The 14,919-nt window shown below is 41.4% G+C and overlaps 1 protein-coding gene across 3 annotated transcripts in view; it reads right to left on the minus strand.

The window, feature by feature from the left end:
• The window catches only part of DNAJC6 (DnaJ heat shock protein family (Hsp40) member C6), a 148,321-nt gene that overhangs the window by 19,527 nt on the left and 113,875 nt on the right, over window positions 1-14,919 (minus strand). For all 3 annotated transcript variants that reach the window (XM_046018747.1, XM_046018737.1, XM_046018758.1), the window contains 8 exons: window positions 13,675-13,797; window positions 9,300-9,433; window positions 8,568-8,762; window positions 7,332-7,449; window positions 5,743-5,822; window positions 4,720-4,913; window positions 4,531-4,611; window positions 1,608-2,042 (listed from right to left, as the gene is read on the minus strand). In XM_046018747.1, coding sequence (XP_045874703.1) covers window positions 1,608-2,042; window positions 4,531-4,611; window positions 4,720-4,913; window positions 5,743-5,822; window positions 7,332-7,449; window positions 8,568-8,762; window positions 9,300-9,433; window positions 13,675-13,797 — 1,360 coding nt within the window. The remainder of the gene's footprint in view (window positions 1-1,607; window positions 2,043-4,530; window positions 4,612-4,719; window positions 4,914-5,742; window positions 5,823-7,331; window positions 7,450-8,567; window positions 8,763-9,299; window positions 9,434-13,674; window positions 13,798-14,919) is intronic.

Raw genomic sequence — 14,919 nt, forward strand, 5'->3', positions numbered from 1 at the left:
TAACTTGCTAGAAACCAGGGGCAGATTTAGTGAAGTGAGGAAAAGTCTGTGAATGTACTAAGACGACCAGAACAAAGCAAGCAGCTGAGGCCTCCGGCAACAATAAAGCAAAACCAACACTGTATCATTTCTCAGGGCTTATACTGCCCTTCAAAGAAAAGTACTTCAGCGGATTCTCAGTCTCTCCCTGCCAGATAGTACTATCATCTTCAGCCCACAGGATATGAAACGGTTTCAGAAGGCCAAATCAATCAATATATTTAGCCTCAGTTTCATTATCTACAACCTGAGGCACGGATTTAACTCATATCGCAAAGATCCCCTATAGCTCTGACCCTAGAATGTAACTATCTACATGGGACTGTGATGAACTGAATCACTGAAAGTCACACAAAGTGTGTGGCCTTGGAACCTGACTGAGTACTATGGTGTTTGGATCTTGCAGACTTTTTTTTTCCCCAACAGATCTTTTATTCACTTTGTTGAGTAAGAACTAGATAAAGGGAAGCCAGACAGAGAGGAAATGGCCTGAGATTCAGGGCGCCTGGATACCACCATGGCCCCATCAGTCACTGATGTAGGAGCTGGAGCCTCAACACCCACATTCTATGATTTTAAGACTCACTCTTATATCGAACGCCTCCAGCTGAACGACTGTAAATGAACAGCACCCTGAGAGCCCCCAGGAACTGCAGGATTCGCTTGAGGAAGCTAGTTCCCACAGGCAGCGCAGAGCTGAGGTGTTTCTCTTTACTCTTCCTAACATGATGTCATCTTGGTTCCTGGCGATGGTAAGAAGGGGCAGCTAAAACGCTGACCCAGCTACATACAGTGTCTTGCCAATTTCAAAACACTGCCGAGGACCAGTCGTAGGTTCAGTCTGCAGCAATGAGCAGAGCAAAGCCGAACCACCTGGGAAACAACTGCTCGGCTACAGTCGGCAGTGCTGCTGCCTAAGTCCTCTGAATGTAGCTTGAAGTAACCAAGTACTTCTCTGGCACCCAAAGTGCATTCAGAAAATCACAATTCCAGGAAAACACTACAGGAAAACTAAGAGAGAGCTCTCAAGTCAAATGGCCCAGTTTTGGACCCTGGTCCCACCAGTAACGAGCTATATAAATGTATACTACTAATTTGATCCTAAGCCTCCATTTCCTTAACTCTAAAAAGAGGGACAATAATAGCACCTAGTTACCAGGTGTTATAATAACTGAATCTATGTTTCGTGTTAAATTTCATGTTAGGCCAACAGTAAGTACTCCATGAATATTAGCTGTTATTATTAGTAACAATGCATCATTTTACATCTCCAAGCAGAAGTCACTAAGCAGCTCAGGGATTGAAGCTTTGGGGAAAAAAAAAAAAAAAAACAATAACAACAAAGAAAGGATGAAGAGCTCAAACATTCACTCTTACACCGTCCTACCAAAATGGACAACATTCCTATTTCCTCTTCTGTTCTCCATTTAACTGGAGATAGAGACCTCTAAGAGGGAGACCAGGGAGACCAGAAACGTCTCGCTGACTAGGAAAGTTCAATCCTGCCTGCTTGGCCCCAAGGTTACCATTCAAAACTGAGAGGTACAGCGCAACATGGAAAACATTACCTTCTCCCACTCTTAGGGTTGGAGACGCAGACGTGGAGGCGGCAGAGCGGCGTGGTGTCGACTGGGTGGATGCAGGTCCACTTGGATGAAACGCGTCTTCTACCCCTGACTGGCCAGCCTGGGCAGGCCCGGCCGCCCCTCCACCCCCAAACAGGTCACTCAGCAGTTCAGAATTGGTGGGAGGCGCCACTGGCGGAGAGAAGTTCTTACTCACTGCAGACCCTTCTAGGCCCAGAAGGTCCACGTCCTCGGGGGGTGGAGGAGCAGCCGGCTCCTGCTGCTTTCTGCTGGGCTTTTTAGCTCCACGGGGTTTGTCACTACTGGCCTTGCCATGTGGACTGGACAGAGTCAGAAGTTCATCGTCCGACTGCTCACTTTCTGGGTTCACTAGGGCAGCGTGGTCCTCTTCACAGAACGATTTTTCTGATTTCTGATCTACGGAAGACCGAGATGCCCTTAGTTAGTTAGTCACTGGCCACAAGATTATTGATTTTGAGGAGAGAGAGTCCGTCCAGAACTCCAGAAAGAGGAAGGAGCAGGCCTGAGCAAACAATGCTTTCAGACCCTTACCGATGGCCATCGGGATGTATTTCCCATGACATTCGATCACCCTCTGTTGGGCATCTGAGAGGCAGGACGGCACAACGGGTAAGAGCAGGAACTTCACAGCTGGACAGGCTGGGTCTGAATGCCACCTCTACTACTTACTGGTTCTGTGACATTGAGAAAGTTACTTTCCTTCTCCTCTACTCTGTGCCTTGGTTTCCTCCTCAGCAAAAGGGGGGTGACAAAGAGTACCTAACTCAGCTGGCTGCTGTAGGAATTACATGAGAAGATAGACAGAAGATGTTCAGACCAATATGAAGTAGTACTTCAGTGTTTACAATTATGATTATGATTATTACCTTCTAGGTGCTACTGCTAGGTGCTTTGGGAAAAAAACAAAACAAAACCAAAACCCTGTTATTTCCTAATCTTTTGCTGATTCCTCTGTCTTTTCTTTTGCAGGCCTTTGGCCAAAAGCAAGTCCTTCCTCCCACAGTCTAGAATGGAAGCAAGCCACATACCTAACGAGTGAAAAGACAGAGAGGCTCCGCTCAGGATGGTCCTTAGACCCTGTCAGCATCAGATGGGCAACAGGGAAGAACCAGTTCTGAGGAAGGGATGGAGAGGCTGGTGAGGGACTTTCCAGGCCCTCCTTGAAACTGATCCTTCAGGGGAACTTCCTTATTTAATGTCAGCTAGACCCACACTCCAAATCAAGTACAGATCTATATCCTTAATCTCCGATCCTGAAATGGAAAAAGCTATGAAAAGGGAAAGGTTTCCCTAAGTTTGGAACAAATTCAGCTGGTGGAAAACCAGTTCTGACCAGAACGGATGTGAAAGTATTTAGAAACCATTTATCTCACCCAGCGTGAATTTTTTTTTTTTTTCATGTTTCACTGCAGAAACATGAATATGTTTCATTACAAGTTGTCTGAGATACTGCTGGGGACACCAAATAATATACAATTTATGTACCATATCACCTTTCTAAAATTCGAAAACTTTTGCAATTCCTAAATGCTTCTGGTTCTGTGAGGTTTAGATAAGAAATTGTGCATTTGTGCTAACACCTATTTCAGAACCTAACAGGAATGATTTCTAAATTACTTACTACAATGTCAGTGGAAAGGGAAAAGTGAAGTTTTATGAAAAGCCCTTATGTGAGGAAGTTAAGACGGCAATGGACTTGTTACTGTAGGAACTGGGAAGTCTACCTGCTGTCTAAATTTCACTGGGTTTCCCTTTTTTTTTTCAATGTTACTGGTTCCATTTCTCAGTAGGAAATTCTGAAAGTAAGGCTTTTTTTTTTTTTTAAGATTTTATTTATTTATTTGAGAGAGAATGAGAGAGAGCATGAGAAGGAGGAGGGTCAAAGGGAGACGCAGACTCCCCACCAAGCAGGGAGCCGGATATGGGACTCAATCCCAGGACTCCAGGAGCATGACCTGAGCTGAAGGCCGTTGCTCAACTAACTGAGCTACCCAGGCTCCCTGAAAGTAAGGCTTTTAATTCAAAGGAATTCTGTAAACTTTTTGTCACCAAACGTGGAAAACTCCAAAGGCAATGGGAATACCACATTATGTTCACACAGCAAAGAAAGGTGAATCAAGAGAATTTTATCCAGAGCATTGCCAAAGCTATTTTCTTACCCCTTTCTTAGAGAAAGTCCTTGCAATTCAATTCTGCATTGAATCTTGCAGTTAACCTCAGCAAACTCTACAGCAAGGAGACAAATGTATATGGACAGGACGCCAATGCCAGTCTACCGATGGCAGCAGTGTGAAGTGTCATGTTGGAAAGATTCTGAAAACATCTCCAGGTTTGGCAGAAAAGGATACTGTGATTGAGCCCAATTTCTGCCATGGTTGTTAAAGCATGTAGCAGAGACATATAGGCAAGGTGTTTGCCTTTTCTGCACCGGGGGAAGCTTAGATCTGCACTGTTGGTGGTGAGAGCCCTCTGGGAGAAATGTCAGACTTTATATTTTCAGAATATGTACTCAAGAGCAGGAGATAGAGTCCTTTATTAACTTGTGTGTCAGCAGCGTAAAGGGAAATCCTAGAGAATGTCATGCTTATTCCTAAGTCCATGTAAGATGTGATCCAAAACACAGCATAGACAGAAAAGATGGAATTCGGCCAAAAATGGTTTTCTACATCAGTCTAAGAGTACCCATGGAGTTGAAAGTAGGGAAATAATTTCAAATTGCCTGGTTAAGAAAAAGGAATGAGCAGGGAGGGTGTGAAATAGGAGGAATAAAGATGACTTCTAAGGGCTGCTGTCTTTGAGGCTGCTTTGAGGATGAAAAATGTTCACAGAAGAACCATGTAACTTAAGTGTCTAACCAGTAACTCAGAAAAATGCTTGGAAGTACCTTGCCAACAGAGAGAGGAAAAGAAGCCACCTTGCCCAAAATGCCTGGGGTTGTCCGGAGGGATATCTATTGGAGCCTGTCCTGCAAGACAAAAGGCCATGCAGCATCAGTGAAACACAGGAAAGAAGTCAAAGGGATAACTAACACAGAGGCTTTGCCCTGAAAACAAAACCGCCAGGGGATTCATACCTCCCAAGACCAGAGTATCTTGATGCTCCTGGTGAGAAGAGAAGAGGATGCTGGGATTGACATCTTTTGTGCAGTAATGTTCCCATGGTGGGGTTAAGTCTATCACTTTGTCATGGGGCTGTAGTTCTACATCCAGGGTCACCTGAAACAGCTGAGGGTATTTTTCTGGTACATCACATGCATCCAACTCAGGTCTACATAGGAATTTAAAAGAAGATCGGTGAAAAACAATGGCATCAGAATGATGTTCAGCACAGAAACCATTGTAGGTTGACTCAGGTTGACCCTGAGAGTCCTTCCTATGGAAAAAGCAATCATTAACCAGTTAAGTGACTTTACTGTCCTGAGCTTGCTTTCCTCATCTAGAGAAAAGAGGAGAGTAATGCCTACTCAAAAAATTTGGATACTACGGCATGTGAAGGCCTTCTAGAAGGATGGCTGATAGATCCTGGCAAGGCCAAGTCAGTTGTTAAGATAATGAAACAGCCCCAAGAGGCCACCCTGAGCTCTTGAATGTCTACCTCCTACCCTGACCCTATCCTCCAGGCTTTAGCCACCTCTCTGAGTTCTCAAGACCACATAATAATAAAGCAACTAAAGTTCATACAGAGGGATACCCTCCTTCAGTGCTATGGCTTGGCATCGTGTCTGAAGGGTCCTCGCTCATAGCATACCACAGATTAAACTGCCAGCCCTATTGAAAGACACAAAGGGATACATAGATGCAAAGGGTTCATAGTATTGATATTTTGTTTATATTTTGTTCAGTCTTGTTCCCTCACAAGGAGTTTTAGATCCTTCTGTTTCAAGTCTTTGATCCTATTGTGTCAAGACAAATTATATCCAATTGCAAGTTGTAAAATGCAACTGGGCTCTCTGAGTTGCTAAGTTACACTCTAACAGTCCTGCAGCACAGGGTTCCAGGGGTGTTGCAGCATAGAGCCAGTGAGCCTTGGGCTCTTGGCTTCCAGCATTTCACAGCAGCTTATATTGAAAGGGGCGTTCGGTTCAAGCAGCACTCACTTGGTGAACTTTAACACTGTGGTTTCCAGTGGTATGAATCCAGTATGAAACTGAAGCTGGAATATCTGGGTGTTGGTCACCTAAAAATACATGAGAGAAGCACATTACAGTGAGCCAGTGAAATGGGAATTCGATCAAAAGACTATATTTTAGGGAGCCATGCACCTTCAACTGTTTCAAAATCTGAGCCTTTGCTTACTAGGAATACTAAATGATTTTCCGATTTGGAAACAGCCCAGCATCGTTTCCAGCCTCTCCTCCCCATGAACTCTGCTTGGGCAAATCATTCCCTCCATTAATGTCTCACGTTCTTGCACACTGCCATACTTTGGCTCATTCCATTCCTTCTACCCAGGATGCCCCTGCTCCAACCTCCAATCCTTCAAGGGCCACCTTACAAGGTCATATCCTCCCTGTAGCCTTTCTGCAGCCACCATGGGCTAAAACAAACCACTCCCATTGTGGCATTCCACCCTACCTCTACTCTGATAGTGGATATTCAGATATGTGATAAATTTCTCCTGCTAGGCTGAGCTCCCAAAGGGCAGGGACACAGTCTTATTCTTGTCTGTCCTACACCCCTAAGGTGATGACTGGCATAGAGTACGCACTTAGCAAATATCTGATTAAATACAATCCTGATTAAAATACAAGTACCTATTACATTATTCATAATATCCAAGAAGAGGCAAGACCCAAATGTCCATCAACTGATGAAGAGATTAATGGAAAGTGACAGAGCCATAATGGAATATCATTTGGCCATATAAGGGAATGAAGTACTGATACAACATGGGTGAATTTCAGAAACATGCTAAGTGAAAGAAGCCAGTCTCAAAGGACCACATATTGTATGATTCCATTTATATGAAATGTTTGAAACAGGCAAGTCTATAGAAACAGACAGTAGATTGGTGGTTGCCTAGGAGATGGAAGAGGGGAATGGGCAGTGGCCGCTAATAAGTATAGAGCTTCTTTTGGGCATGACAAATATGGTCTGGAATTATATAGTGGTGTTGCATAACCTTTTGAAAATACTAAACATAATTGTACTATATACATTAAAAGAATGAATTTTATGTTACGTGAATGTTATGGTAATAAAAAAATTTAAAAATATAATTACTTAAATCCCACACCCTTCATAGAAATATCTCCTCTCCCACTGATCCAAATGGGACACTATAAAAAAGGGCACACGCTTCTAAAGAGCAAAGTTTGCTAGAAGTTCTAGGGCTGTCAGCTTCTGGCAAAGTCATCAAGCCAAGGACCGGGAAATCACAACCTCTCTGAGTCTCATTCCCTATAAAACGAGGGAAATAGGCATAAGTAATTTTTAAGACCTCTTTCTAATTCTAAAACTACAAGCCACTCAAACCCAAAGTAATGCCAAGAAAAGATTCTAAAATACTCTTTATATTAAGGGATGCCTTGCTGGCTCAGCTGGGAGAGCATGAGACTCTTGATCGCAGGGTCATGAATTCAAGCTCCACACTGGGCACAGAGATTCCTTTAAATAAAACATAAAATAAAATATTCCTATTAAAGGCTCAGAAGAGTTTATGCCATGATTCTTCCCAAAACCATACCTTAGCCTGTAACCGGCTCCCAATGGTTGACCTCAAGTGGTACATGGAAACAACAACATCTCCTTGCACAGTGATGCTCAAGGGAATGAAGATTTTTCCATCTTGGACACGGTATTCTCTTTGAACAGAGACAAAAATTTACATTGAAAGAGTCTAATCTTGTATTATCACATAGGTAGAGTCCTTTGTGGTTTTGGCCAAGGGATCTGTTGCCCAAGTCTGCACCCAAGAACTGTTTCCTATCTTGAGCAGAGTCAGAAGAACAGCCATGGGTGCAAACTGGTTCTCCCATGGGATGCTGTTGGTCTAATGATAGGTCCTCTCTCTCTTCATCCCAACTGGACTTCCAGATAAATTGACTACCCATCCCTACCCTGTAGATGTCATGATCCTCAAATACATCTAGCCATGTTGTATTTATCACTTAACTTTAAATTAACAGTTAAAGTAGAGACAGAGGGAACAAAAATGTCCAACCAAGACCAGTATAGAAACTGCACTGTTATGCTCTATGAGTATCTTGGATACCAATCCCCAAATTTAACCTATTCCAAACTAACTTCATTTTATGTTACCATCCACTACCTTCTCTCCATACCCCCTACCACCTCCCTCTGGCACCTGCTCTTTATTGTGGATTCTATAACTGCTTTGATTACATCACTGTCTACCCTGTTGCTTACCCAGAAACTTCTTTCATCCCTGATTTTTCCCTCATCCTCACTAAATCTCATCAAGGTCATCTCTTTCTTCAATGTGCAGGTCCTCTGTTCCCATCACTGTCTTAACCCTCATTATAGCTCATGCTAGTCCCTTGGTTTGTATCTCCATTTGAGAGGGAGCTATAATATCCCTTGATTTAGCTTTGCTTTTCTATAATTACAACCTACATAGAATTTTTATTTTTTTTTAAACATCAGCCATGTCACAGTAATGTAGTTCTCCCAGGAAGAATATGATCCAACTTACAGAAGAATAAGGCAATTCACAGGAAGAAGTAAAGAGATGTATCATGACTGGGGTGCCCAAGTGCCTCAGTCGGTTAAGTGTCTGCTCTTCAGCTCAGGTTGTGATCTCAGGGTTCTGGGATCAAGCCCCACATCGCTCTCCCTGTTCAGTGGGGAGTCTGCGTCTCCCCTTCCCTCTACCTATCTTCCCTACGTGTGCTCACTCTCCCTTGCTCTCTCTCTCTCAAACAAATAAAATCTTCTAAAAAAAAAAAGTATCATAACTTACTTCATTCGTTCAAAATCTGCACAGGTCGTATATATTTTGGTTTCTCCAATCAATACGTCACAGTAAGGACGACATCCATTTCTCTGTTTGTTAAAAAAGGGAACTGGACTGACAGTGATGGACTTAATGGTGAGAGGCTTGAAGTGAGGGCGGTAGGGTTTGTCTGCTAGGAGGTCACACATGTAGCCCAGGTATCTGAAACAGAAGATTGACATTCTGTCAGTGCCAAGCACACCAGAAGAAAGAAACAACCACTCTTTGCTATCAAGTCTGTTTTTGTAAATGACTAACTTATAATAACCATTTACTGTGTTAATTTCTTAAACATTAACTGCCAAAAGAAGATGTAGCCAAAAATTTAGGAAAGCTTTTATCTAGTGACATTCCTATATTTCCCCCACAGAACTGAAAAGGCATATTTATTTAATGAAAAAGCTTAATGGGAGCCTTATACTAGCTCGATATTTGCAAATCTGTTCTTATTTGATCGAACACATTCAATTTATCAGCTAAAGGCTTGCTTGCTCTGGCTCTGGAAAATTTTAGGATTTATCATCAGAAACACTTTCAATGCAAAAAAAGTAAAGAGAAGCAATTAAAATAAGAGAAAGGAAGAAATTGTGACTAATGGGAATATAATAAGTCAATTACCTAAAAAGGGTTTTCCTTTTTTTAAGTGCATGACAGCAGTTTAGAAACATCTGGGCCTACTCTGCATCTAGCTTACTTTACCTCCTGTGGGACGGCGATAGCCCGATTCCGGGTCGCTTTGCGTATAACAACCGTACGGCAGGGCCAGGAGTAGAGTAGAGGTTACAGAAAATGAACATAGCACCGACCAGAATTGACGATGCTGCCCTTCCATCCTGCCAAGAAAGATACATAAACACTTTATGTATACATGTGATTCATTGGCCCATAAACAGACATGGTCCAATCAGCCACTCACCACGGAGAAGGGCTGTGCTTGCAGTGAAAAGAGGGGAGAAAAGGGAGAATTCCTCTTAACAGAATGATTTTCAGTTAAAAATTGTGCATTTGAAAACCAAACTCTGTCCCACATCTTCAAATCACAACGCAGTGAGGGCAAAATTATTCTTAGGGCAAAATTAACTCTACTAACCTAAGAAACCAAGCAATGTAAGTTTAATTTGTATATATTTACTGAAAAATAATCAAATCTTAAATAACTTTGATCTTGTAAGATCAGAACTGGTAGTTGAGATCTCTTGGTTGCAGGCCGGAGGTAGAGTTCACAGATTTGGGAAATACTGCTTTTTGGAATATGCTATGTATATATTTCACTCAAGGTATGTTCTTAGAATCAGAGAAAATAAAGAAGATTTACATGATTCAACAACATTCAATGGAGAACTATATGCAGTAACATTTCCGATAGATGGTGACCCAGGTTCTTCTAGAATACTTTAAATCACACGGAGTTTGCTGCTGCTCGAAGAAGCTCAGTCCAGGTTACAAAGTTTTTGTCCTGAATACGTTCAGCTTGAAGTCTATTCCACTCAGTGATCCTGATTCTTCCTTCTGTCAGAAAAAATTAAGCCTACTTCTTTCTCCCGGGGAAAGCCTTTCACATGTCTGAAATATCCTCCCTTTCCACCAACTCTTCTGTTTTCGAGGTTAAAAACACACCCAATCTATGACGGCTAATATTGTGTGTCAACTTGACCGGGTTAAGGGATGCTCAGATAGCTGGTAAAATATTACTTCTGGATGTGTCTATGAGGGTGCTTCTAAAGGAGATCAGCATTTGATTCAGTAGAGTGAGCAAAAAAAGAAACACCTTCATCAACATGAGTGGGCATCATCTAATCTCTTGAGGACCCAAATAGAACCAAAAAGTAAAGAAGGGCAAATTTTCTATGTTCTTGAACTAGAAATGTCTACCTTCTTCTCCCCTGAGACATCAGAGCCTCTGGTTCTCAGGCCTTGGACTCAGACTGAATTACACTGCCAGCTTTTCTGGTTCTTTAGCTTGCAGAGAGCAAATAAATTGTGGGACCTTTCAGCCTCTGTAACTGCATGAGCCAATTCCTATAATAAATACATTATATGTTGGCTCTGTTTCTCTAAAGAATCCCAACCAATACACAGTTCCTTTGATTCTTCCCCATTTGATATTCCATTTTCACAGATGTCATTTGGCAAACTTTTTCTGCACAGACTCATTTTAAAACAACAACCTTAAATGTGTTATCCAGATGTGAAATACAAGATATGAGATATACTCCAGCCACACTAGAGAGGAAAAAAGAAATATCATCTTCCTTAATCTGGACACTATGCTTTTACTAACATAACCCCAGGCTAAAGCAGTTTATATGCAGGCTAAGTCACACCACAAGCTCTTATTGATCTTCCTATCCACTAAAACCCCTAGTTCTTTTTCAAATTATGTGTTAAGCTAAGACACAAAAATATTTCATCTTTTACAATAAGATTAGGGACTTTACATTTATTCTGTGTTTAATTTCTCATTGTTAGCTTCTGTTAAACAACCAACCTGCAATGGCTTTTAAAATCCAGATTCATTATATGACCTTCCCAGTTCCGAGAAAATTGGTAAGCTTGATCTTCGTATCATCATCAATGTTTTTAATTAAAAGAGCAACCAAACCCTGGAAGGATACTGATTCATTAATCACCTACTTTTGGAAGCAGATACTGAGCCAAAATCCAACTCAATGTATAACAGCCTAGCCCAGATTCCTCTATCTTAATTATAAGAAATTGGAAAATATCTTTCAGGAATCCAATAAACTGTCCCTACTAATCTATTGGCCTTGTTGCAAAAGTTCAGTTGTTTTGGGGTGCCTGGGTGGCTCAGTGGGTTAAGCCGCTGCCTTCGGCTCAGGTCATGATCTCAGGGTCCTGGGATCGGACCCCGCATCGGGCTCTCTGCTCAGCAGGAAGCCTGCTTCCTCCTCGCTCTCTCTCTCTCTGCCTGCCTCTCTGCCTACTTGTGATCTCTCTCTGTGTGTCAAATAAATAAATAAAATCTTTAAAAAAATAAAAATAAAAAAAATAAAAAGTTCAGTTGTTTTGATACTTGTATTCATAATGAAGCAATGAGGACTTCTTTTTCCTAAGAGTTTAAAATCATCTGTGCAAAGACTTAGATTAGAATTTTGCCTTGAATTGCCATCAGGTTCACCAGCCTGTAACTTTCCAGGATCAATCTCCTCCATCTTTTGAAAAAACTCCCCTGTCTTTGTTTGCTTGGCACCTCTATTTCCTGTTTCCTCATATTACATAAGGTGTCCATGATTGCTTTTCCAAGCGCTCTCGGCATTCTGTCACAGAATTTAAGTCTAGAGAGTGGATTATTTTTAAGTACTGTGAAGCTCTTTTCATATCTCACTACCCATCAGCTTGTCTTAATGATCATTGTTACTCCCTTCCTAGCCCGACATCTGTTTCCCTGATAGAGAAAACAGAATAAAGGAGTTAAGATTATACCACATGCCTTAAGCATTTGTTATTGTCCTTATTCCAAGGACAGTTTTTTTTTTTAAAGACATTTTTCTTAATCTTCATTCCTTTTAGATTTAGCCTTCTTGATACTCTTACCTGTTTCATGGCTCTTGGGATATGTGTCCCCTCCTTTTACCTACCACACAAGTCTTTTTCAAAGTTTAACTAGTTTTTTATGGAAAGATGAGTATATGCTTATTATTTTTAATAAGAGAGAAATATACATGATAAAAATAAAAGCTCCCACTTTCAGCTTCAATTGCATTTCCCGAGACTTGATACAGACGTACGACTCATGCACATCATTTTCCAGTGAGCTAGAGAGCAGCCGATGGTGTCATAATCTTTTGTCTGCTTCTTTTTCTTCTTTGTTGCCTTTTGATTCTTCATGATTGTATCACAAGAACCAGAAGCCTCTGGTATCTCTTAAGCCATTGTCTCTTACAAAGCTGTCAGACTCTGGCTCTCCAAATTTTTTAGAAAGTTCTTGAGTAAAGAGAAAATCACCAGGGTGCCTACAGGCTGCTTAGTCCCTGAAAGTAATCTGTTCTGTTGCACAATCTGCTGTGCTTCCACAAGAAAACCCTTTGGCCTTTCACATTAAACTTCTATGAACACCAAGTGCTTTTTCTTTGTTGTCAAGAGTCTGAGAACATGAGATGGAAAGAAGAAAGTGTGTTCTTTAGATTTTTTCCCTCTTTTAGCCAACTGGCTCTTAAGGAGGGAGAAAATCAGGTAATCCTAGAGCAAAAAAAAAAAAAAAAAAAAAAAATACGCCCTGACATTTCTAGAAGCAATGAATAGTTCTAGTATTTATGCTCAGGTTCCACCTGTTTGTCCATTTGTTCATGTATGCAATCACTTATTCAAACCTTTCAGACCGGGTGCAAAGGTAAAGAAGACACAGTTCTTGCCTGTGAGATGCTTATAGTCTAGTGTGAAAACAAGCAGATCGCCAGATTGCGCGGATGCCATAGAAGACATTAAGATACACAGTGGAAATGTCCATACTGGGAAAATACTCACGAGTCAAAAATATTTCACCAGAGTTGAGTTTTAAACAATAGATAAGAAGCCACCAGAAGAGAGTTGGGGAAAGGGACCCTAAGAAGTCAGGGGTCAGGAAAGTCATCACTTCCACTAGGAATTGCTATAACATACAGTCAATCTACATGACCATGTGCAAGAGCAGAGGGGTCTTCTTATTTCATTTTTACTCAAGAACGAAAAGAAATGATAAATATTCCAATGTGTTTGTCAATTTTATTCACACAGAACTTAATGGTATTTCTGCCTGTGTCGACTTCTTCTACTTCTTCCTTTTCTTCAGTCCTTGTGTCTACCTCTTTTATAATACTTAGCACATTCTAGAGGCCCTGTACTATATGTATGTATCTGCCTCTCTCAAGAGTACTCAAGTTTTAAAGCAAGAATAATAAATTCCTCCCTCATTTTTATATCCCTCACATTACCTAATTCCTAAGTAGGGATTCGATAAATGCTTATTCAGCTTAAATGTTATCTGTCCACCAGTCTGTACAGAGCCAGCTGTACTTGGCCAAACCAAACCTACCTACCACAAATGACATTAACAACAGTAATGAAGATTACTCACCAAGCAGTGGACAACACAGACGTTTTTGGGATTCTGTAGTAGCCAATTATACATATTCCGACACACAGCAAAAAGGTTGTGTAGACTGGGGGCCTGCCTGATGGGCCAACTGCACTCTGAGACCTAGGGGCACAGAGCAAAAGGAAATGAATTCCCCAAGCGACTCCTCTCCATAAGATGTTATCACAACAACTTCTGGTATATGATACCACATGCTCTTTTAATATAGAAGGAAGAGATGGGAACAGGGTCCAAACACGGAAGACTTGTTTAATATAACAATTCCTTAATTAAAAAATTCCATCCACTAAAGGCATTAAAAACACATTTTGAAGTACATTTTAAGTAAAAATATATCATTTAAGGGTACCTGGGTGGCTCAGTCAGTGAAGAGACAAACTCTTGATTTCAACTCAGGTCATGACCTCAGGGTCGTGAGATCAAGCCCTGCATTGGGCTCTGCACTCTGCACAGAATCTGCTTGAGATTCTGTCTCTCCCTCTCTTGCCCTCTGCTCCTCTCCCCCCCACTCCCCTACACCTGGGCATGCACACACACATGCACGTATGTTCTCTCTTTAAAAAAATAAAATAGACCATTTAAACTATATGTTTGGATTTTTTTTTAAATTCTGTGAGGTTGCATTTAATTTCTATTAAGTATAAAATGTTTGGGGGCACCTGGGTGGCTCAGTGGGTTAAGCCTCTGCCTTCAGCTCGGGTCATGATCCCAGAGTCCGGGGATACGGCCCCACATCGGGCTCTCTGCTTGGCAGGGAGCCTCCTTCCCCGTCTCTCTCTGCCTGCCTCTCTCTGCCTACTTGTGATCGCTCTCTCTCTCTCTGTCAAATAAATAAAATCTTCAAAAAAAAAAAATAAACAAAATAAAATGTTTGACCTGCCTATTATATACTTAATTACAGTATTACCTTATAAATCCTACATTATCCCTAATTTTACCCTAGCTCTCATGAGAACATGAAAAGAGCTGCAGAGTAAGCCAAAGATACCCTTGTTCAGAGCTCTTATTTCTTTCAGTCTTAAAGAGAGAACTCAGAACTCCATGGGGGCAATTCTCGGTATTTTCATTCATCTAATACATGTGTTCCTTTAACCCATTACAGAGCATTGACTATGTTCCTGGAATTCTGTTTGGTTATGAGCTGTACCATAGTCATACAAGTCAGGTATTAATGTGATCCCCATTCTACAGATGAGAAAACTGACTCTCAGAGGTTGCCTTGTC

This window comes from Meles meles, chromosome 1 (assembly GCF_922984935.1).
Source record: "Meles meles chromosome 1, mMelMel3.1 paternal haplotype, whole genome shotgun sequence".
In the NCBI taxonomy this organism is placed as follows: Eukaryota; Metazoa; Chordata; class Mammalia; order Carnivora; family Mustelidae; genus Meles; species Meles meles.